The sequence below is a fragment of the Stenella coeruleoalba genome (assembly GCF_951394435.1).
Source record: "Stenella coeruleoalba genome assembly, chromosome: 7".
Lineage (NCBI taxonomy): Eukaryota > Metazoa > Chordata > Mammalia > Artiodactyla > Delphinidae > Stenella > Stenella coeruleoalba.
The window spans coordinates 91183662-91205900 of record NC_137153.1 but is presented as its reverse complement, the minus strand read 5'-3'; the positions used below and the strand labels follow the sequence as shown (position 1 = coordinate 91205900).

Genomic DNA, 22239 nt, shown 5'->3' with positions numbered 1-22239 from the left:
CTTAAAAAAATAAAGGAGAAACAAAAAGCAAACAGAAGCAATGCACTGCATCTCACAGAGAGACTTAGCAGCTCACATGTCTGGTTGTGCTCTCCCCTTCTCTCAACCTTTTTCACATTATACCTCTACAAAAATGTCATACTGTTGGATCATCAACTTAAATTCTTTTTCTTTCCTCACATGATCCACTTGATGTGCAGTTAGTTTCCCCCAACTTACATTTTTAAAGTTGAGTTTTAAACCTAAGTGAATCACAATGAAAAAATCTAAAGTGTGTCAAATTCTTAGTAGTGGGGCTATTCCCAATCTGAAATGTTTACTTTTTTATGATAACAAGTTAAATAGAGTTACACTTCCTTAGTAAATAATTTTAACAGCTGACAAGCCTAGGTGAAAGGTTTAAATACCTGAGCAGTAGTTAAAACTGAGATTGAAAATGAGAGATTTTTTAAAAAATTACTGTAATGAAAAGCAAATTCAAGAGCAATAACTTTGGAAATAACCTGACAGACCTAACTGATAAGAGCATATAACTAGCATATTCAGAAGTATATCTTAATGTCAGTCTCTTTTTATGCTTTCAACTAATGAAAAGGTATTTTTCTAACCCCTCAATTAATCAGCTATATCTGGTTCACATTTTTTAATGGGAAATAACTCTAATAGTTTCTGCTGGATCTAACTAATTTTCATTGCTTTTTATTCTCAGAATACATAAGTCTAAAATAACAAAGAGAAAAATATCAGGCACTGGAACTATATTTTATAGACCAAAATTTTATGGTGAGAAAAATCATTTTCAGATAAATAAGTTCAAATAAATTTAGAAGCTTCCCATTTTGTTGTTTTTTGATATGTTTAATCCTAAAAAACTGAGCTCTTAACAAGCCTTTAAAAACTTGAAATCATTTATACTAGCAATATAGATTTAGATTTTTAAAAATTTGAAAATACATTTCAGAAAATAAATTTCTTTTATGCTCCCTAATGCCACATAGTTTATGGGCAACTACAACTTTTTATTGTAAAAGTAACATGCATTAAGGAAAACATTTTAAACAATGAAAAGTACCAAAATTCATATATCTTCCCAATATTTAAACTCAACCACTACTGAGATATATATACATTTCATATATATATATTTTGGCCGTACCACACAGCTTGCAGGACCTTAGTTCCCCAACCAGGGATCGAACCCATGCCCCCTGCAATGGAAGCGTGGAGTCCTAGCCACTGGATCGCCAGCGAATTCCCAAATCCAACCACTATTGACAATTTAGTGTGTGGTGGTTTTCTTTTTTTCTTTGCCTTTTCTCATGCATAAATTGATTTGTAATATAGTTTAATCATATTAATACATATAATTTTATTTCCTTTTTCCCAACTTAACTTTAGATCAGAAAATAAATTTCATCGCTGGAGGAACTTGGATAAGTGAAAGCAGCCACTGATGGTTATCTGTGCTTACTCTCTGCAGTTTAAAGATTACAGCTTTTAGAGAAAACACATGAAACTACGAGTTATATGCCTGTGATTTCTTTACCATCTGTCCATCTCACAGTTCCATTAATCAATTAACAAATACCACAGAAAAGGTTTACTCTTCACGGTAGTTTTACTTCTCACCTTTTGAGCTGCAAGATGGAGGGCTGTTCTCTGGCTATGGTCAGTTTTATTAACATCTGCTCCTGCCTTCAGGAGAGTATCTGCACAATCCAGTCTGTCAGCCAACACACAATACATAAGTGGTGTTCTCCCAAATTGATCTTCTTTGTCTTTAACGGCAGAATTTCCTAGGAGGATAAGAAACAGATAGTGATATTTGATAATTATTGTTTTTATTACTAATATAACTATGAACTATATTTACTAGCTGTTTCTTATCAAGTACTGTGGTAAATGCATTAAATATATTATCTCATTTTTACTCACCCTATGAGATAGATATTACTGTCCCTATAGTATAGGAAACTGAGACTTAGAGAAGTTAGGTAACTTGTACACATTACAATAACAGTAGGTGGTGAAGCTAAAATTCAAATTGATTGTTGACTTTAAAGGGTATGTTCTTAACAACTCTGTCATACTAAATAACATTTTGAGATGTGAGGTTATTTTTTTCCTCCCTTACTCCTTTTGTGAAAAAATACTTAGTGTAGATCATACACTAGGCATTGTGGTATGTTTTTGAGATCTACAAAAATCAATCATGGTTGGCTTCCTGTTTTAGACAATATGGAGCAAATGCATACTATCATGATCCTCCTGCTACTTAAAACTAAACACCCCAGGCAAAATAAATGAAAGGTGGTGAAAAGAAGGCAAATTGGTTAGGGAACTATGAAACTTCAGGAACAACCTGCTATTGAGTTCCCTGATTTATTTATTTATTTTTTGCCTCCTATATAAAGCCAGCCTGGGTGCTAAAGTAGCTCATCAGAAATACCAGTGGGCACATACACAAAATTCCCCAAGAAGCCTGCTCTCTCCAGTCAAAATATTGGGAAGGGAGTAGCTCTGCAGGAGTGAACTCTTTTGACTATACTTCTGCTACTCAAAGCACATACGACAGGGCTTCCCTGGTGGTGCAGTGGTTGAGAGTCTGCCTGACGATGCAGGGGACACGGGTTTGTGCCCCAGTCCGGGAAGATCCCACATGCCACGGAGCGGCTGGGCCCGTGAGCCATGGCCGTTGAGCCTGCGCGTCTGGAGCCTGTGCTCCGCAAACAGGAGAGGCCACAACAGTGAGAGGCCCACGTACTGCAAAAAAAAAAAAAAAAGCACATACAACCAAACAAATTGTACCTCTTTTCCTCTCCAATGGATATTGCAGAGACTGTGGGGAGGAGCCCTATGAAGCATTGTGCCCTGAATTAGGCAAAGGATGGCAACAAGGTGGTATCTTACCCCTTCCCAACTAGAGAGTGGGGAAAGGTTATGGAGAGGAGGAAGCTAGAGAAAGCAATTCTTTAAATCAGTGCATGATGCCATGGATAACTGAGCAGCCCATATGTGAAACTGACCAGAGTCAAAATAGCAAAAGCTTTGAGAATGGTACTCTTGGTGGGATACTTCTAGGTTCTAAATTGGCCTGGGTAGCACAAAAATGGGGCAGACCAGAAAATAACTCACAAGAGCTCTCAAAGCTAACTTGACATTTGAACCACAGTCTACAAAATTGGACCAAAATGTTCATTCTAAACCTAAACAGATTGTCAGTGTACTAAAATAGGAGATTTAAAGTAGGATCCAGAGTCTCATAAGATAATACACAAAGTGTCCAAGATATAATCCAAAATTACTAGACAAACCAAACACCAGGAAAATATTAAACAAGAAAGCACAATCAGCAGGCACCAAAACTGTGATGATACAGATATTAGAATTATCTGACAAAGATTTTAAAGCAATGGTCATAAAAATGCTCTGACGAGCAACTATGAATGCTCTTGAAACAAATGGAAAAATCCAAAGTCTCAGCAAAGAGAGAAAATATAAAGATGAACCCAGTGAAAAATTTAGAATAATAAATGTTTAAAAATAAGTAAAAACCAGACTCCCCTGGTAGCACAGTGGTTAAGAATCTGCCTGCCAACGCAGGAGACACAGGTTCAAGCCCTGGTCCGGGAAGATCCCACATGATGCGGAACAACTAAGCCCATATGCCACAACTACTTAGCCTGTGCTCTAGAGCCCGTGAGCCACAACTACGGAGCCTGAACACTGCAACTACTGAGCCTGTGCACCACAACTACTGAAACTCACATGCCCAGAGCCCGTGCTCCACAACAAGAGAAGCCACTGCAATAAGAAGCCCGTGCACCGCAATGAAGAGTAGCCCCCACTTGCTGTAACTAAGCCTGCACACAGCAAAAGACCCAATGCAGCCAAAAAAAAAAAAAAAAAGGAAAAAAACCAAATAAAATAACCAAAATAAAAATCTCACCTAATAGGCACAATAGCGTAATGGAAATGACAGAGGAAAGAATCACTGAACTTGATGACAGACCAATAGAAATTATTCAGTCTGAACAACAGATAGAAAAGATAGAAACAAAAAGAATCAACAGAGTCTCAGGGCTCTGTGGGATAATAACAAAGTTTCTACCATTTATATCGTCAGAGTCCCAGAAAGAGAGGAAAAAGAATGAAGGGCTGAAAACATATTTGAAGGAATAATGGTTAGAAATGTCCCACATTTGGTGAAAGACACAAACCTACAAATTTAAGAAGTTGAACAAAGCTCAAACAAAATAAACCCGAAGAAATCCATACTGAGTCAATCAAAATCAAATTTCTAGAAACTAAATTCAAATTACAGTGTATTTCTCATAAGAAACTATGGAGGCCATAAGGCAATAGCACAACATTTTTCAAGTGGTGCTGGGAGGGGGAAGAACTGTCAACCCAGAATTTTATATCTAGTGCTTGCATAGGGTCAGGGGTAGGGAGAAAAGAGGAGTGTTTGAGGGGTCATAGCTAAAGGGTACAGGGTTTTTTTGGGGGCTAATGAAATAAAATCAATTATGCTGATGTTTGTACAACACAACTCTGTGAATATACAAAAACTACTAAATTTCACACTTTAAATTGGTGAATTGTATGGTATGATGTTGGTATGGTGAATCTCAATAAAGCTGTTACAAAACACTCTGCTACATACACATTGAAATGGACTATTAAAAACATTTAAGAAATGTTAAATCCAGTGAGATTCTTCCTTGGAAGCTTGAGTAAAGGAGAGGATTTAGGACCTGTGGTCACAAGAACAAATGTGATAAATGGAGGCAATCATCACACATTGGGACAATCCTAACTGATTAGGTTTCTCAGGGCCAAAGTGGAGTCAGAACCACAGGGATAATAGGTCATTCTACCTCCCAAGACACTGGTTGCTCCACTCTTACCAAGTCGGCTGTAAGATACAGGGAAACTTCAAGCCTTCTCTTCAATCCCTGACATACTTTGCTTTTGTGTAACGGGTATTTATACTTTCCAACAGATTTAATTGGGTTATGTCACCACCATCCAATATGTTGTGCCTATAAGGAAAATTTCTGCATCTGAGGTAGCTGGAAGCATGTATCCCCTAGTCATAATTAGAAAAAGCAGCACTTACTCTTACCTGGGTCCTGTTTTGAGTTGCTTTTAGGGGGATAGTGGTTCTATGGCTAGTTTCTGAGTGGTGAGTGTCCCATTAAGTTCTGAGCTTCCTGAACGAGAGTAACTGAGAAAGGCCTGCTTCTTTATCTAGCTACCCTACTCCCTTCCTTCATTTCCTCAGTTAACAACATTCAGCCAATACCTGTCCAGTCTCCACCATAGCTTATTTTGATGAATGAATTAAATGATTTATCGTTTGTCTGGTAACTGCAACATGTTATACACATGTGGGGCTTATGATGTAAACTAATATTCACTGGATGGCAGTGCATTTAAATTTGCATTCCTGTCAGGAACAGCTAATATAGGATGCAGCTGGCTAGTGTGCTGTGTTGTTTTAATTGTTCTGGCAACTGTGGAGGTAGCCTCTAATCCATGACCAACGGGGGTTGGCATTCTGCTTGTGCTCAGTCTGAACATAGATCAGAAAGCTGAGGTGGAACCATGATTGCTCTGCTGCATTCGGTTATTTTAAGGCTAGTTGAAGCAGAAGAGTCTCTGTATGTATGTGTAGAAACCAGAGCTCCAGCCCTAGCAGTTAGAGGAAATAACTGTCACTTGTAGTGACAGTTGTGACACTCTACACAATAGCTATGGTGCCATACTGTCCAACACAAGTAAATCCAGCATTCTCTACTGATATCTTATTTGTCTGTTCTAAAATGTTACCTTTGTGTGGCATCAAAGATGCATTTATCTGTTTTCATCTACTTCTTACTTCACACCTTTCATATTGTCACCATCATCTGTGGTCGTTTAAAAATATCTGCTTATTGTAATAGAGGCAACACGTGAACAATGGAAAGAAGATAGGATTCATAATCCAATGACTTGGTTTGAGTTTCAACCTTGCAGGTATTAACTATGCAACTAAACTGCTTAACTTCTGAGTCTCAGTGTCCTAATTTAAAATGAGAATAATAATAATAACATGGGACATATTATATTTTGAGGGTACTTGAGATTTTAGAAAATATTTTTACACATCTCATTATCATTGTTGAGGTATCTTAAATATCATTTACACTCATTGCTACTTTGAAATTATCATAGCTGTTAGATCTGCCACTAGATCTTGTTATTTACTGCATTAAAAAAAGATTGCAAGTATATTGCTACATCATAATTTGAAAATACTTTGATAACTGTATTTCAATACAGCTGATTTTCTTTGGATTCTTATTATATTATATTTAAGCTCTTAAAATATATATTTCTGAGAAGGGGTCCATGAAGTTCACCAGATTGCCAAATGGGCTCATAGCACAAAAAAAATTCAGAAAGGTTCCAACTAGATGACCATGAATTTCATCTGTCAAGGTTTAGACCTAATCATCTTTCTTGGCTTTCTCATTCTCTATGTACTCATACATACGAATGTGCATGTATACTAGACATATCCACCCACACATGGAGGTCCCATATGTTAGTAGTTAAAAGCACGGGCTTTACAATCAGTCTTGCAGGCTTCAATCTCAGTTCTGTTACTTATTAGACAAGTTACTTAATCTGTCTGCATCTCAGTTTCCTGACCTATGAAATGAGGGAAATGAGAGTACCCCAAACTCTTTGTGGTGTCTTGCTATTAAATGAGTTCATAAGTTACAAAATGCTTAACACAGTGCTTATATAACATAACTTTATGAATCTTGGCTCATTTTATTGCTATTATTAGTATGGATGCATATGCATGTAAGTATATTTGTAAATACATGTATATAAGCAAGCATTTATAAAACATTCAATGACCCTAACCCTCAGTGACAGGGTTGAAGTAAAGAAAGAAGGAACCTGAAATAATGGCACTGCTCTACCACTTATGAGGCTCCTTGCCACACCCAACTACTGTGTTGGGAGATGTTATAAACAAAGAGAGACAATGATTCAGAGAGATTTATATTAGTGTAGAACATGGACAGGCCAACAAAAGTTGTAGTAGAATCAGAAATGGTGCTGCTTGGTCACTTCACCACTGCAAATGCCCCGAACACTGTTAGCAGTAATGCCAGGAACCATCATTACAAAGTGAATATTTACAAGTTATTTTGTTTGGTTTTCACAAAGAAAGCAGCATCATTTTTTTTCTTAGCATTTAGAGCTTTTTCATTTTGAGACATTTCTGAAACTATGTAAGATTGGATTCTTTTACAGGAAATCCAACCTAATATAATAATAGTAATAAGGTTCTATTTATTGTCTACAATGTGTCAGGTGCGATGCTAGATATTTTACAGTCATTATCTAATTTAACTGTCCCACAAAGTGGGCAAAGTGTTATAATCTATAGTTTACAGATGAGGAAACTGAGGGCTCAAAAAGATTAAGTGGTTCAAGCCAAGGTAATATAACTGATAAATGACAAAGCCAGAATTCAAGACTCAGGTTTATCTGACTCTAAATCTATAACCTTTCTACTACATTAGTATTAAAATGAATCTACTAGAATATATTATCAACGATGTCTCTGGTATTCAATTAAATTACTTGAGATGGATATTACAAGAAAAATCTACTTATATATAAATGATAGTCATAGCATGTAAGGATTTTACTATGTATGTTTATGTTTTTAGGGCCCAGGACTGAGCCCTAATTCATCTGAATCTAGATGTAATGAGTTATGTTAAAACATTAATCCATCGACACTAAACACTAAGAATTGCTACTAAAATGATGTCTCATTCAGGGAAAGCCTCTTCACTCCTCCTCCTGAACAATGGGCAGCACAGAAAGTGTTCGATTTAATTAGTTGTGTATGTAGAAAGAGATGCTCATCTGTTTCCATGGAGTCAAACACATCACGACATCCTTCTCCATGGAAACGGAGAAGGGAAAACAGAAAATGCTCAAGTGAATGAATTCACTGAGCAATTGGTGAGCAAAGATTGAAGAAAAAATATATCTCATTTGTAGTACTATGTGACTAGTTTAGAAAAGAGAAATAGCATATATTTAGAGATAGTCACTCTCGTGCTATATAAAAGAAGGTACAAGATACATTGAAATTTAAGATGTACCTTAATACTAAAAAAAAACACATTATTTGATAGGAATATACAAATGTTAGGAAATACCACAGAGCAAAGGTATTATTGTCTTTGCACGGAAGACAAAAATGGCAGAATTCTTAAAAGGTGAACAGTGTTACAGCTCAAAGTCAGTTAATGAATAAGGGGTTCCTTAGACAAGATGACAGAAAACATAGGGGACCAATTTATAAATACATTTATCAGCTCTGTACTCGTTTCACATCATGATTGCTTCTTTGTTTCTAAGGAATTTTTTCTTTGGGGATATAAAATTATAGGAATATTTCAAGTTTTGTTATGTAACACATTAATTTATATGATTGAGCCTGTATAAGTGTTTTGAATTTACAACATACTGCACACTTTGTTCCCTTTGAAGATTATATTTCATGTTAAAATAATAAAAGATTTATTTAGGATATGTTTTCTTGAGGAATTCTGACTTAAATAAATTTTTTTTCCAATGGAATTTAGTCCTAACTTGTCTCTCAGTTCAATTCAACTCAATTCAGATTTAATCTCAGCCCTCTAGATGATTATAGACTTCTTGGGAGGAAAGATACTTAAAGAATGATTATGATATTTATTTACTCCTTCAACAAATATTTCTCATGTGGCTACTATGTGCCAAGCACTGTGCTGGAATTTGTGTATATAATGATGAACTAAACAGACCTAGTCTATACTCATGGAGGCTCTTAGCTTACAGAGGAGAGAGACATTAAAATAGTCATACATATACACACAGAATTACAATCTGAGATAAATTCTGTGAAGGAAAACTGCAGAGTTCCAAGACAGGACATGATGAACAGATTTCACTGAGAATGGATGGGCAGAGCAGGCCTCTTTGAATAAATGACCTTAATGCTGAGATATGAAGAATGAGTAAGGGTCAGTCAGACAGAGAATGGGGAGAATAGTATTTCAGGCAAAAGCCCTGAGATGGAAAAGGGCTTACAGATTTGGGAAATGAAAATAAGCAGGTTTTTCTAGGAAGAGAGTGGTGAAATGTGAGGTTGGAGAGGGAAAGAGGTACAGGTACACTTTCAAATTTTATTCCAGGTACAATGGGAAGCAATTAAAGAGTTTTGAGCATGAAAGTGACATAATTGAGTACACAATTTTTAGTACAAGTAAACATGGAACATTTAGCCAAAAATGTCCAGAAAAGCCAAAGCTAAACTATAGTGTTTAAGATATATAACTAGGTAGTAAAACTACAATATAATTATTACCGTAAACGTCAAGACAGCAAATTAGTCCAAGGGGGAGGGAAGGATGCAGTGGGGTTTCTGGGGGAACAGTGTTCTGTTCTTTGACCTAGTGATGATTACATGGATGTTTGATTTATATTTATTTGTTAAACTGAACATTTATGTTCTATGGACTTCACTATATGTATATTTCAAAATAAGAAAGCATGTTTTATTTTCTTTCAGAAAAATATGGATTGAGATAAATAAGTGGGGATAATAGGTGCAGGTGGCTCAAGAAGCTTGGTTTTGGTGACAGAGGGTGATAATTGTCCCCATAGCCATTCTCTCATTCTTCTTTTTGGGAACTGAACACCCTGCGTTTTAGCTGGGCATGATGCCATCCAGGGAGAGAGATTTTTTTTTAGCCTCTTTTGTCCTAGGTGTGGCTCTAAGTCCACCCATTTCCAGAATGACAAATTGCTATTCTGCACTCTCTCCTTCCTGCTTCCTGCTGGCTGGGCTGTGACTACAGTGGAAGAATCTGCCTTTGACCCAGAGATGGCAGCCACATGTTGAGAATGGCAAAGCTAAGCCCTAGCAGCATCCCTAGACGATTTTATGAAGCAGAGATGTTTATCCACCCTAGGCTGCCCACTTACCTTTGTACTGTTATGAGAATGAAACATACCTCTATCTTATTTAAGTCACTGTTATAGCAGTTTAGCCCATGTACTGATACACTTACACAAAGGAAAGTTGAGCGATATGGTAATACCTTGAGGGGGATGAAGGAACAGAGAAGGGATTTTTAAATAATGGAGACAATAGAGCATGTTTAAATGTTGATAAAAGAATATAGAATAGAAGAAAAGGTTGATGATATAGTAATCCGAGGTTTAAAAAAAATGGAACAAGATCCCTGAGAAGATAGGAAGCAATATAATACAGAGTATGTGTGGAAAAACTGATCTTTGACAGAAAGGGATATTTGCTCTGTTTTAGCAGGGAGAGAGAAGACGACGGGTGTAGCTGTAGGTTGATTTGTAGATATCAGGCTGAAAGATGAGGGAGTTCCTATTTAGTGTTTTCATTTTTGGTAAGAAGCATAAAGCATTAGCAGAGAAGGGACGGAGGGAGAAGCAGCAGTCAAAGTTTTGGTAGAGTGAGAAGGTATGGAACAGTAATTATGGAGAAATGTAGTATGATGAGCAGAGACTGTTGAGTGCCTTTATGAAATGGGTAGTCTTAAATTTAGGGTGTTACAAATCTTCCAGACAGGTTAAATTGTTCAGGGCTTGGCAGAGGTAGATGGATTAGGTCCATCCAGAGCTGAGCTTGCAACAGCCAGGTGTAACAGGTGAGAAGAAAAGGGAGTTTTTTCCAAGGGAAGGATTTTAGTAATAGACCATGGAATCAGGACTGAATAGGGACGAAAGTAAACACAGAAGGAGACTGATGGTCGAAAGTGGAGAAGATAATGGATAGGGGGGTCTCAGTGACATTGAAAAACTATTGTTCTCATTAGCAAATGAGCTGGAACTAACAGAGTTTTAGTTGAATGGTGGATGTTTGAATGAGTGATTCAGAGGTGGCTGAAGATGTCAAATTCCAAGCAGTAACTGAATGTAGGCAGCTGAGGTAATGTGAGGATCACACCTCTGATAGAGAAGAGAAATCTTTACAGAGAATGTGGTAAAAGAATTTTGTCTTTGAAGATGAATTGGAGTTTGTTTAGTAGAGAAGAAGGTAAGGGGGTAGAAGGTAGAAAAGGGGAGAAGGGACAGATGTATAGAGAAAACTAAAGACAAAATTCATGGCATACTGAGGAATAGAAAGCCTAGCCAGCAGTTAGGGTGCATGGGTAGTTCCTGGAGAAACTGGAAATGTAGGGCGAAAATAAATTCTGAAAGAATAGGTATGGAAGTTCAAGTAGTGTTGACTTGATTTTAAAGCCCAGGTTGTCAATCATAATGTCACTAGACACTGGTATGTATAGAGATTACAAATAACAGAAATTTTTATCTCATTTCTTTTCTTTGGGACTAATGACTTGTAAACATGTGGATTTGTGATTTTTACAATTCTGGAATATTCTTACCCACTGTCTTTCTCCTATTCACTTTATTCTCTAGAACTTCTCTAGGAAGTTCTTCTAGAGCCTCCATATTGGACCTTTCTCTCACTATAAGATAGGGTGAACACAATCAATTTAATTGAACACAATCAATCAATTGAATCAATGATAAGGAGAACACTGAATCAATTTTAAATCATTAGCAGAAACTAACACACCATTGTAAAGCAATTACACTCCAATAAAGATGTTAAAATTTTTTTTAAATCGTTAAAATTATTTGTAAACATTAGTACTTTGGGTATATATTAAAAGTTACAGCTCACTAGCCAATATCTCATTCCAGATCTCTGCTGTTACAAAGATGAATTAATTCTCTTAGCACCTTAAAGTACACATCCAGATTCAATGCCAAACACACAGATATTTCTCAAGTACTTTTCATCTAATCTTAACCTGTATTTTTAAGTTTCAGGACTTAATTTCTTTCTTGTCCAAGTCCTGAAACCAAATATAAACAATAATGTATTTCCATTAAAATGTGTAAGTAAATTGCAAATTAAGACTAAGATTAACAAACTTCCTTAGGACAAAGAGTTCTTTTTAAAGTTTCTGTACTTAAGGGGAGCTTGGAGCTTACCTATGATAAGCTTGTGAAGAGCACCCTTATCTCCATTAATAGCAGCAGCATGAACTTGGGATGCTAATGAGGAACCAGGAAAGAACAAGTTCTCTGACCTGTTCATAGTCTTCTCAACAACTGGAACAACCTGAAATGATGATGCAACCAATAAGTATCTGTAGGAAATCCATCTCAACAGTTCTAAATGGGTACGTTATAAACATGGTTTACTAGAAATATTTCACCAGGATTCAAAAAGTCTACAGTCCTAGTCTTAGAATTGCCATAATGGAGTAAATTAGGTGACCCCTTGTACAAGTTGCTCATCTGTAAAATGAAAGGATTAGATGCTTCAAGACCCTTCTCAGGGGCTGAGAAAAAAAAAAGGCTGAATATTTAACATTAGACACAGGGTCCAAAAGTCACAGTGACTTGCTAAGTTAATACAGGTGATTTGATTCCACATAATACTAAATATTAGAATTGATATTGGGAATAAAGGTGATGACCAAGCCACAAAATAGGTATGATGCGAACTTAATTGTCAGGTTAGAATTACCTAGATTTAAGCACTAAATTAGAAGGTACTTCATTCTTTCTCTCATGCCCACAAAAGGAGGAATTTATATTTGTTCTCCCCTTGTGTCCACCAGGGAAATATACCTAGTTAGAGATCTTGACCTTAGCAGCTTAACTTGGAAACCACATCATTAGGATAAACCATTTTTCATTAAGGAAAAATTTTGCTTTGACTGGTAGTCTCATATGGTTTGATAGAACCTTCTAGAAATGCATTAGCTGCATAGGAAAATAGTGAGTTCCTTATCATAAGAGTGTTTAAGCAGAGGCTGGATTATGTCAGAAATGCAGCAGGAAGAATTCAAGCATCTGATGGGAAGGAAAGAGGGGTAGTTTCATCAATGATCTTAAACTTCCATCCTAAAGCAAAGATGCTATATCAAAGTTCCAAAGTTGAATGCCTACAAGGATCAGGGAGGTAACAAGGGCAAGAAACATGGGGAGTCATGGGGAACATGGCAAAGTGGAGCATACGTACCTATCTAAAGGGAGCAGCTGTTAATTAGCTACAGTTAGTATCTGCAATAAGGGTAAGCAAGCCCTCTTCTTATTTTACCAGAAACTGACACTCCAATCTCTGTGACTCCCAAGGATCTGAGAGCTTTGTAAAATAAATTTATCACAACTCATGAGCTAGTACTTGGCTGTCATTGATGAAGATTTTTGGTTCAAGTTCTGCCTTAGAGTGAAAGCATTTTCTTAATTTTGGTAAAGTCAGCTCTTCATGGCTTTATTTTGCTGACAATCTGAGTTAACGTCTTGGCAGAAATGGGCGTTTTGAGAGACTCTGTCATGTCAGAAAAACCAGTCATATGCAGGATTATATTAAAGTGACTTGAAAGAAGCTACAAAACAGGGGTGGAGGTGGAAACACGGTAGAGGAGTAATTGCACTTGGGATCAAGATCCAGTTCTGTTAATAATATGGAGTGAACACTTAGGCTGCCTCAGCTCTGCTTTTCTGTAAAATATGAAACATGAAATTGGTACACCAAGTTGATCATTCAACAAGTTGAGTGCCAACTATGTGCTAGGCACTGTACTGAACTCTAATGCCTATCACTTTAGACTCTAGGTAATCAGAGTTTTATGCACATAAGAATCACAAAAAACTTTTGAAAATAAACTAAAAATTGTACCTGTTATATATTGGGTTGGCCAAAAAGTTCGTTCGGTTTTAAGTACAAATAAAAGGCATTTTTCATTTTCACGAAGAACTTTATTGAAAATCGTATTCACTAACCAAATGAAATTTTTGGCCAGCCCAATATATTTATATATACTTCATCTCATAATTCTTAGCATTTAGCACAGTAACAGGTGCTAGTGTTCAGTGAATGTTTGTTGAATGAAAAGTCATAGGCTGAGTGCTAAGTCCAGAGGGTGAGCAGGGTCAAAGTTTAGTTTCTTGGAGTAATGAGTTCATACTCATGAGTCTCTGCTCTTTTTTAATTCCTCATTTCTATCTCTCCGTCAGAAAGGTCACTGAGTAGTATAGATATAAGAACACTGGACTAGGAGAGAGGAGACCTAAATAAAAATCTTGGCTCCATCACTGTTTAATTTTGTCAGCCTGAGAAATCCATTCTTTAAGGTCCCCCCTCCTTTTTTTAAGCTCAAACGCATACGTATTTTTTTTTTTTTAGCGCTAATGCTATTCGTAAATTTTTTACAGATGAAAATCAAAACCACTTTGTTAATTATGAAATGCTATACAATGCAAAGGTATAATCATCATTAACTAACTATAGAACAAGCCAGTGTAATAAATGCTCTAATAATTAAAACCATAGAAAACTAGTGGTGCTGTAGTCATAAGCAAAGGAAGAGTAATTTTGATTAGGACCAAATGGTTGGTTGTTTGGGACGTTCTCAGGGATGGCGACATTTGAGATGGCTATCCAGGTAGAGAAGGGGTTAGGGCCATTCCGGGCAGCAGGGAAGGTGAAGCAAAGGCAAGGAGTAGGGAGAACCACAGAAGAGTTAAATGCCTCACGGCTACTTAGTTGTGAATTGTGTGGCTACGATTGGGGGCACGTGGACCTGGCTGGGTGTTCGTAGATGAGGCTGGAGAGCTAACGGGGGCAGCCAGGTTGTTCCTCAACTGCTTGGCTAACGAAGTTTTAAATTATCCTGCAGGTGTGATCCATGCATTAGTAGCAATCACTCTCGCGCTGAGCTTTTCAGTTTACAACGTGCTTTCCCAGTCCATCCCACATCTATTCCTTACAGGAGCCCAAAGAGACAATTAGGGGTAAGTCATTGACACATTCCACTGAAACCCAGAGGGGTGGCTCGGGCTTTATAACGCAAGAATTAGCGCAGAGAGAAGAGGCAGCAGGCGAGGAGGCCAGTGATGGGAGGTTCAGGCCACAGCCCAGGACAGGAGGGTCGTGAGTTTGAGGCAGGGGCCAAGCAGTGCAGATCGATAGGAGCCTCCCCAGCCAGGCCCCCTCTTACTCACCCTCGCCTCCTCCAGGACTCACGTCCTGGGGGCGGCTCCAGGAGGCACGACCCCCGCTGGGCCGCCCCTCCTGCCAGGTCAGGCCACTACATCCGGCTGGGACAGAGCCCACCACGCTGAAACTGGCGGAGCCCCTCGGAAGGCCGCCCGAGACGCTCGACCGCACAGCCTTCTGGGAATTGTAGTTCCCGCCCTCCGCCCTTTCTATCCCACAGAGCCCCGCGCGCGGCGGTCTCGGTGGACCAGGGCCGATAGCCTGATGGGAAAAGAGTTCTTGGTGCCCAATGACGTGCTCTTTGAGAATGGGGCAGGACTACATATTCCGATGTGCTCCGAGGTAGGCAGGACCCGGAAGTGAGGGTGTGCAAGGCCTCTCTGGAAGTTGTCCCGGGTGTTCGCCGCTGGAGCTCCGGGTCGAGAGGACGAGGTGCAGCTGCCGGGAGAATCCTCCACTGCCGCCGGCTCCCGGAGCCCAGCCCTTTCCTAACCCAACCCAACCCTGTCCAGTCCCAGCCGCCAACGCCAGTCCCTGCCGCGGACCCCGGCGTTACCATGAGTCCTGCCGTCTTCCTATCCTTACCCGACCTCAGATGCTCCCTGCTGCTCCTGGTGAGTGAGTAAAGGAATGACAGACCCTTCGGCAGATATTCGGATGGCCTGCCGCCCTCGCCGAGGGGGACACAGTTGCCGCTACCCTTGCTTTCCTATCTTTTCCCCTGGTGGCGAGGAGTGCACCCTCCCCCGCTGCCTTCATTCTCGGCATGCGTCTGTCAGCTTCCCAGGCCCGGGGTTCCCGAGGCCTGAGAAGCCACGGTCGGAGGTGGGACCTATAAACCGGAGATTAGCCCTGGGAGAAGGATCTGTGGGAGGGTCACGGCGAGCAGCGCCCCTTCCCCTGGAGTTCGGAGGTTGTTTCAGTCCAGAGGGCTCACGGACTTTGCGGTAGACTGAGTACAGAAGGTCGGGGCATAGACCTACTGTTCCCTCCCACCCCCTCTTTTTGGGAAGAATGTGAGGCCGACAGGTGCTGGGGTCTTGTGCATCTCGCTCTGGAGCCCTAAAACGGTGCCCGGGTCGGCGGAGCCCTCTGTTGTGGCTTGATACGATTGGTTGGGAACCCGGAACTGGAAATTGGTTTGGTGTCCACTGGGGGAGTAAAGGTTTGAAGGGTGGAGGCTGTGATTACCAGAAAGCCTCAGCTCAGAGCCGCCCTCAAATCTGGTTATACCTCCCGAAATTTAAACAGAGTTGTTCTTCAGTGCTCCTGATTTGTGAATGACCAGGTTTTCTGCATGCATGTGCACTTATTCCTTAACTTCCTCACCGGCTCAGCACCATCCCATCTTGTAAAGGAATCTTCCTACAGTCCCTCTTCCTCCAAATACATCTTGAGGGTGCAGCCTAAGTGATCCAGGCTGCAGGTCAAATTGAGACAAAAGTAAAGGGCTAACTCCAGGTGGTAAAATGATGGACCTTTAACTGAGCTAGTGTTATAATACGATATTTGAAGTACTTTAATTGTAGTAGGTTTTTAAAAAGCTAAATTTAAGGTGAACACTAAGTCAAAATCAGTCTTGACAATGTAAAAAAATATAATTAAATGACTCAGGAAGGCGTATAGCTGGTTACCAGCAGAACTGGGATTTGAAGCAGATCTCTGACTCGCAGTGCTTATTCTGCCATATCACGTTACATTTTTAATATTTGTGTTTGAAATAGTTTCTCTCTCCCTCTCCCTTTTCCCTCTCTCCCCATTTTCCCTTCTCTCCCCTCTCCTTCCTCTCTCCCCTCTCTTTTCTTTGTGATTTTCAAGTCATATTCAAAGGCCATACACAGTATTTGGACCTTTTCAGAGGATAAGTGCTATGAAAACTAAGGGGAATGTCAAAGTACTTTTGAGAACTAAAAGTTGCATATAAACATGGTGATGTTAAATGATGAAGTGTCTTATTGGGAATTCTTATAATTATATGGTAATGAATGGCTTCTGTATAGAGGAAAATACTCTGTAGAGAGCTGTTTCTTGGTAATTGCATTATACTCTGTGGCTCTCTTCCTTCTAGCAGTACTGGAATAATACTCATTGTTATCAGAGACCACTTTCTCTTTAAGGATAATAGATACTAATCTTTCCATATCCATGGCCTGAATTATGAGTTGTTTGCCAGAAATTACTTTTAGGTTACAAAAAATATGAAGGGCAAAAAATCTTAAGAGATGGGAAAGAAAAGTTGAAATACTGAATAGGAAAACTACATCAGATGCACTGTTTGGTTGTAGAGCTAAGTTTAAGAAGGAGAAAAGAATTTATTTTGAAATAACTCATACTTTTTATAGAAAACCTACAAACCCTGTTAAGCATAGAAAAGAGTTTTTTCTAATACTTTTAAAATCTAGTTAACATTTTGTATACTTATCTCTCTGAGTAAATGTAGAGGAATAGAAGACATTTTCGAGAATACCTGTAAAGGTTAGTATGCTGGAAAATAAAGCCCAAGAAAAGGTTTAGTAAGCCAGAGTTACAAGTCGAGCTAGATTCAGTTTGAACACAGTATTTACCAAAGTAGTTTTAATAGTCATATACCAGTTAGCAAATATTTATAGAACATCTGTCTGATCACAGTTTGAAATACTTATCTAACTGGCAGTTCTGTTCTATTGATGGAAACTGCTTACTCAGTATCCCACCTGTCTAAAAATATACCCTTTATCTTCTCCAATGTGCTTTCTTCCTCCTCCCTCCAACTTCCCCTCTCAGACTTCAAGTTTATTCCCTCCCACATACAGCCATTGAATATCCAAGTTTCCCCCTAGCTGAGGTCATTTTTTTCCTTAAATGGCCTGCTATAAGAAGCCGTATATTCTCTTACCACAATATTTTTTTTTTTTTCAGGTAAACGCTACCTCAGCCCTAAAGAACTAGATGTATTGAGAGTTAGTGGTGTTCATAAGATAACAGCAGGAACATAAAATCCTAAACTTCTGCAGGCAGGTAGTGGTTTTTTTTCCCCCTGATGTCAAAAGCATGTTGGGACATATCATTCTATGCCTAAAAAGCCTTTCTGGGATGGGTAACTAAACACAGAAGTTCAGTGTGATAACTTTTTCCCCCTGAGCTTTTATGTATAGATATCTTTAAAGTCAGGGTCTTAGAGAATGAGTTCTTTTATTTCAGGCTTGCTTTTTGAAACACCCCCATTGCCTTTAAATTATTTTTAAACTCCACTGAATTTGCAGCATGTCTTGGACAAAGTGTGGTAGTATAGGGGTGCACTGATTTTGGATAAATCTGAAGAAAAATTTGAGTCACCTGGCAAATGCAGAGAGGCATAATTCTCCTGATACCTTTTCTGTACCTCACGAATATTTATTGTTTCTGTAATGGTTTGAATTGATCCATTAGGTATGTGATTACAACTTTAGTTTCTGAACTGTATAATCTCTGCCTCCATAACTGTTCATCATATTTTGTGGATGATTGGAATGCTGGAGACAGCAGGGTTTCTCTGCTAAAACCCCATGTGTATAATGTCTGGATTGGGAAATTCCTTCCCAATTGTGTGCTCTTTTAAGGAGAACTGAGCTGCCTGAATTTGAGGAAAGCACCCAGCCAGATGTATCTTGGCATTATCTTTTTTTTTTTTTTTGCGGTACGAGGGCCTCTCACTGTTGTGGCCTCTCCCGTTGCGGAGCACAGGCTCCGGACGCGCAGGCTCAGCGGCCATGGCTCACGGGCCCAGCCGCTCCGTGGCATGTGGGATCTTCCCGGACCGGGGCACGAACCCGTGTCCCCTGCATCGGCAGGCGGACTCTCAACCACTGCGCCACCAGGGAAGCCCTCGGCATTATCTTTTCATTTTGCTTTGTGACAGTCATTACTTGGCAGCTTATAGGATAAGTTAAATGGACATTTCATTTATCACTAACCAAAGGATCAGTTACTTATTAATTAGCCCTTTTCTGCTTATCTTTCTACCTGAGATGGGTTTATTCAGGATTAAAAGTGATCATTTTCCCCTTAAATTAATTATTTCTTAGCAGTTGTTCTTCCTGCATTGGTTGTATACAAAAGTTTTGAAAAGGTGAGATAAGAGAAATAAGACTAAATTGGAATGAAGTTGTCTGATATAGCCTAAATGACCTTCTGTGCTTCAGAGGTTTGTAACCCGCTCCAGTTGTTTTATTGAGAATGCTTTCTTGTTAATCACTTAATGGTTTATGTTTATAGATCATAAGTTGTTACTAGCTCTAATTGCCTTGCGCCTGGACCTTAAGGCTTTTACCATTATTGCTCCTGGTTTGTTCAATATGTATAAGAAGCCAAGAAAAGTTTGCTTAGGAAACTAAGTAAATCAGAGAGCTAAGTAAACATTTATTTAACTTTATAAGTACCTTAAAAATAAGTACAGTAGAATTCAGAGATGTCAGTTTTAGCCATTAGTGCCAATGATAAATACTGATTCCTACCTTCAAGAAGAGTACTTTTGGAGACATGTAGTTCCATTCATAACTCAGTGAGTTATTTATCCTATTGACATGACTTGCCCCAGATCAGTGGTTTACAAAACTTGGTGGCTCATTGGAACTGCCTGGGGCAGTTTTAATACAATGATGTGTAGGCCCTACATCAGGCTAGTTATATCTGTGGGATCCAAACACTGTTCTTTGTTTGTTTGTTTTTAATTCCCAGGTCATTTGTTTTTTCTTTAGTATGTCTCTCTAAAAGATAAGAATTAAACAACAAAGCAAAAACCAGAATGCCATTATCACATCTAGAAAAAGTCACTGAAATTTCTTTATGTGATCAAATATCTAGTCAATGTTCAGATTTTCCTGACTGTTTCAAAGAAAAAAAAAATTTTTTTTTAAACAAATTGAACGTTCAAAGCAGGAGCTATATAAGGTTCATACATCCCAATAGGCTTATATGTGTCTTATAAAACTTTACAAATCTATAGGCTCACTCTCCATCTCATTTTTTTCCCTTGTAATTTATTGTTGGGGAAACTGGGTCCTCTGTCCTGTAGAATTTGCTACATTCTGAATATTGCTGATTGGATCCTCATAGTGTAGTTTCATGTTTCTCTGTTCCTTTTGTTCCCTATAAATTTGTAATTAAATTTATGTGGGCTTAACCATCAACTCAATATATGGTTAGGTTCATTTGTTTCATTTAGCTTTCAGTTTTTTAAAAAATATCTTCTAATATATAATTATGTAAAATTTACTGCTTCCAAAGCAGATCTTTAAAGCAAACTATGTTTACAGCAGGCCAACTTCTATCCCTGTCTATTCTACTGCCTTAACTTCCTCCTAATATAAGAGACATTTAAAATTAAAAATTTTTTTAAAAATTCTTCCTTTTAAAAAGAAAATGTAAGCAATCTACTTGCACTTACATATTTGTGTATATTTGTTTCTCCCTCCCCTTGATAAACTCTAGCATATTATTCATACTTTCTCTCTCCACCTCTTTCTGTCCCCTTTTAAACTCTATAAAGTGTATCCTAGAGATCAGAATAGAAATATTCCCTATTTCTTTTAAACTGCTTATTGCTCCTCTGGGTAGATGTGCTACTATTGTTTCCATTCTTTTGCTTTAACAAATGTGTTAAACTACTTTGCAAAACTATTTTTGCTAGTGTATCTTTGAGATAGATTCCTGTAATTGACGTTGCTCAGGCAAATGGTAAATGTATTTGTAACTTTGTAGATGTTGCTAGATAGTGGAAGGAGTTTTGCCGTTTTGAGTTCTCACCAACAATGTAACAGACTTTTCTCATATCCTTGCTAATAAGGTTGATGTCAAATGATTGGGTGTTTGTCAATCTGATAGGTGAGAAATGGTATCTCTGCATTTTTTTTTTTAGCTGTTGGGGGTAGGAGTTTATTAATTAATTAATTAATTTTTGCTGTGTTGGGTCTTCATTTCGGTGAGAGGGCTTTCTTTAGTTGTGGCAAGGGGGGCCACTCTTCATCGTGGTGTGTGGGCCACTCACTATGGCGGCCTCTCTTGTTGCGGAGCACAGGCTCCAGACACACAGGCTCGGTAGTTGTGGCTCACGGGCCTAGTTGCTCCGCGGCATGTGGGATCCTCCCAGACCAGGGCTCGAACCTGTGTCCCCTGCATTAGCAGGCAGATTCTCAACGACTGTGCCACCAGGGAAGCCCTATCTCAGTGCATTTTAACTTGATTCTCTTTTCATATGAGCTTTTTTCTGTGTAAAGGCCATTTGCATTCTTTGACACAGAGTTCTTAACCCTTTATCTCCTTAGTTGATCCAAGGATGCAGCCAGATTGAGAAGCACTGGAATATATTACTCTATTCAGTAATATTTCTGTTGGGTTAAAACTTGTAAAAGCCTTGGAAAAGATGTCTGATTGTCAGTTAATTGAAAACATTTTCCACACTATAGTAGCTCAACTTTTAGATGCACTATATCTTACTTCATCGTTTGTTAAAATACTATTATTTTAATATAAATTATGGTATTTTTAATATAAAATATGGTTATTGGTCATCTCCAGCTTTTCACAATTGTTAAAAAAAATGTACAAATGATACATATACAATGATGTTCACTGCAGATCTCCAAATATATCCTCAGGTTAATTTTCCAGAATTGTATTTCTTAGATCCTATGGTATATCTTTTATTTAGGATTTCTGATACATTGTACAAATTTGCCCTGCTGAAAAGTTGTACAGACATTTATTTCTGTCAACAGTGTATGAGTGGCAGGGCAGGAATAAAGACATAGACATAGAGAATGGACTTGAGGACATGGCGGGGAGGGGGAAGCTGGGGCGAAGTGAGAGTAGCATTGACATATATACACACCAAATGTAAAATGGATGGCTAGTGGGAAGCAGCAGCTAACACAGGGAGATCATCTTGGTGCTTTGTGACCACCTGGGTGGGATAGGGAGGATGGGAGGGAGGCTCAAGAAGGAGGGGATATGGGGACATGTGTATGCATATGGCTGATTCGCTTTGTTGTGCAACAGAAACTAACACGGTATTGTGAAGCAATTATACTCCAATAAAGATGTATTTTTTTAAAAAAGGGAGAAACACTTTGGTATTATGCAAACAAATTAAAGCA

General features: G+C 38.6%; 2 protein-coding genes across 5 annotated transcripts in view; one reads left to right on the top strand and one right to left on the bottom strand.

Moving 5' to 3' along the window:
- The window catches only part of INVS (inversin), a gene marked incomplete at its 3' end in the record, with an annotated part of 142460 nt that extends 127172 nt beyond the window's left edge, over nt 1–15288 (bottom strand). For all 4 annotated transcript variants that reach the window (XM_079927066.1, XM_079927069.1, XM_079927068.1 and 1 more), the window contains exons 1-3: nt 15133–15288; nt 12109–12238; nt 1630–1796 (exon numbers count right to left, since the gene is read on the bottom strand). In XM_079927066.1, coding sequence (XP_079783192.1) covers nt 1630–1796; nt 12109–12214 — 273 coding nt within the window. In that variant the 5' untranslated portion in view covers nt 12215–12238; nt 15133–15288. The remainder of the gene's footprint in view (nt 1–1629; nt 1797–12108; nt 12239–15132) is intronic.
- A 187-nt stretch (nt 15289–15475) lies between these two features.
- Nucleotides 15476–22239, top strand: part of ERP44 (endoplasmic reticulum protein 44) — a 95163-nt gene continuing 88399 nt past the window's right edge. Inside the window, exon 1 of the mRNA XM_079928015.1 lies at nt 15476–15741. Within this exon, the coding sequence (XP_079784141.1) occupies nt 15685–15741 (57 nt within the window). The 5' untranslated portion in view covers nt 15476–15684. The remainder of the gene's footprint in view (nt 15742–22239) is intronic.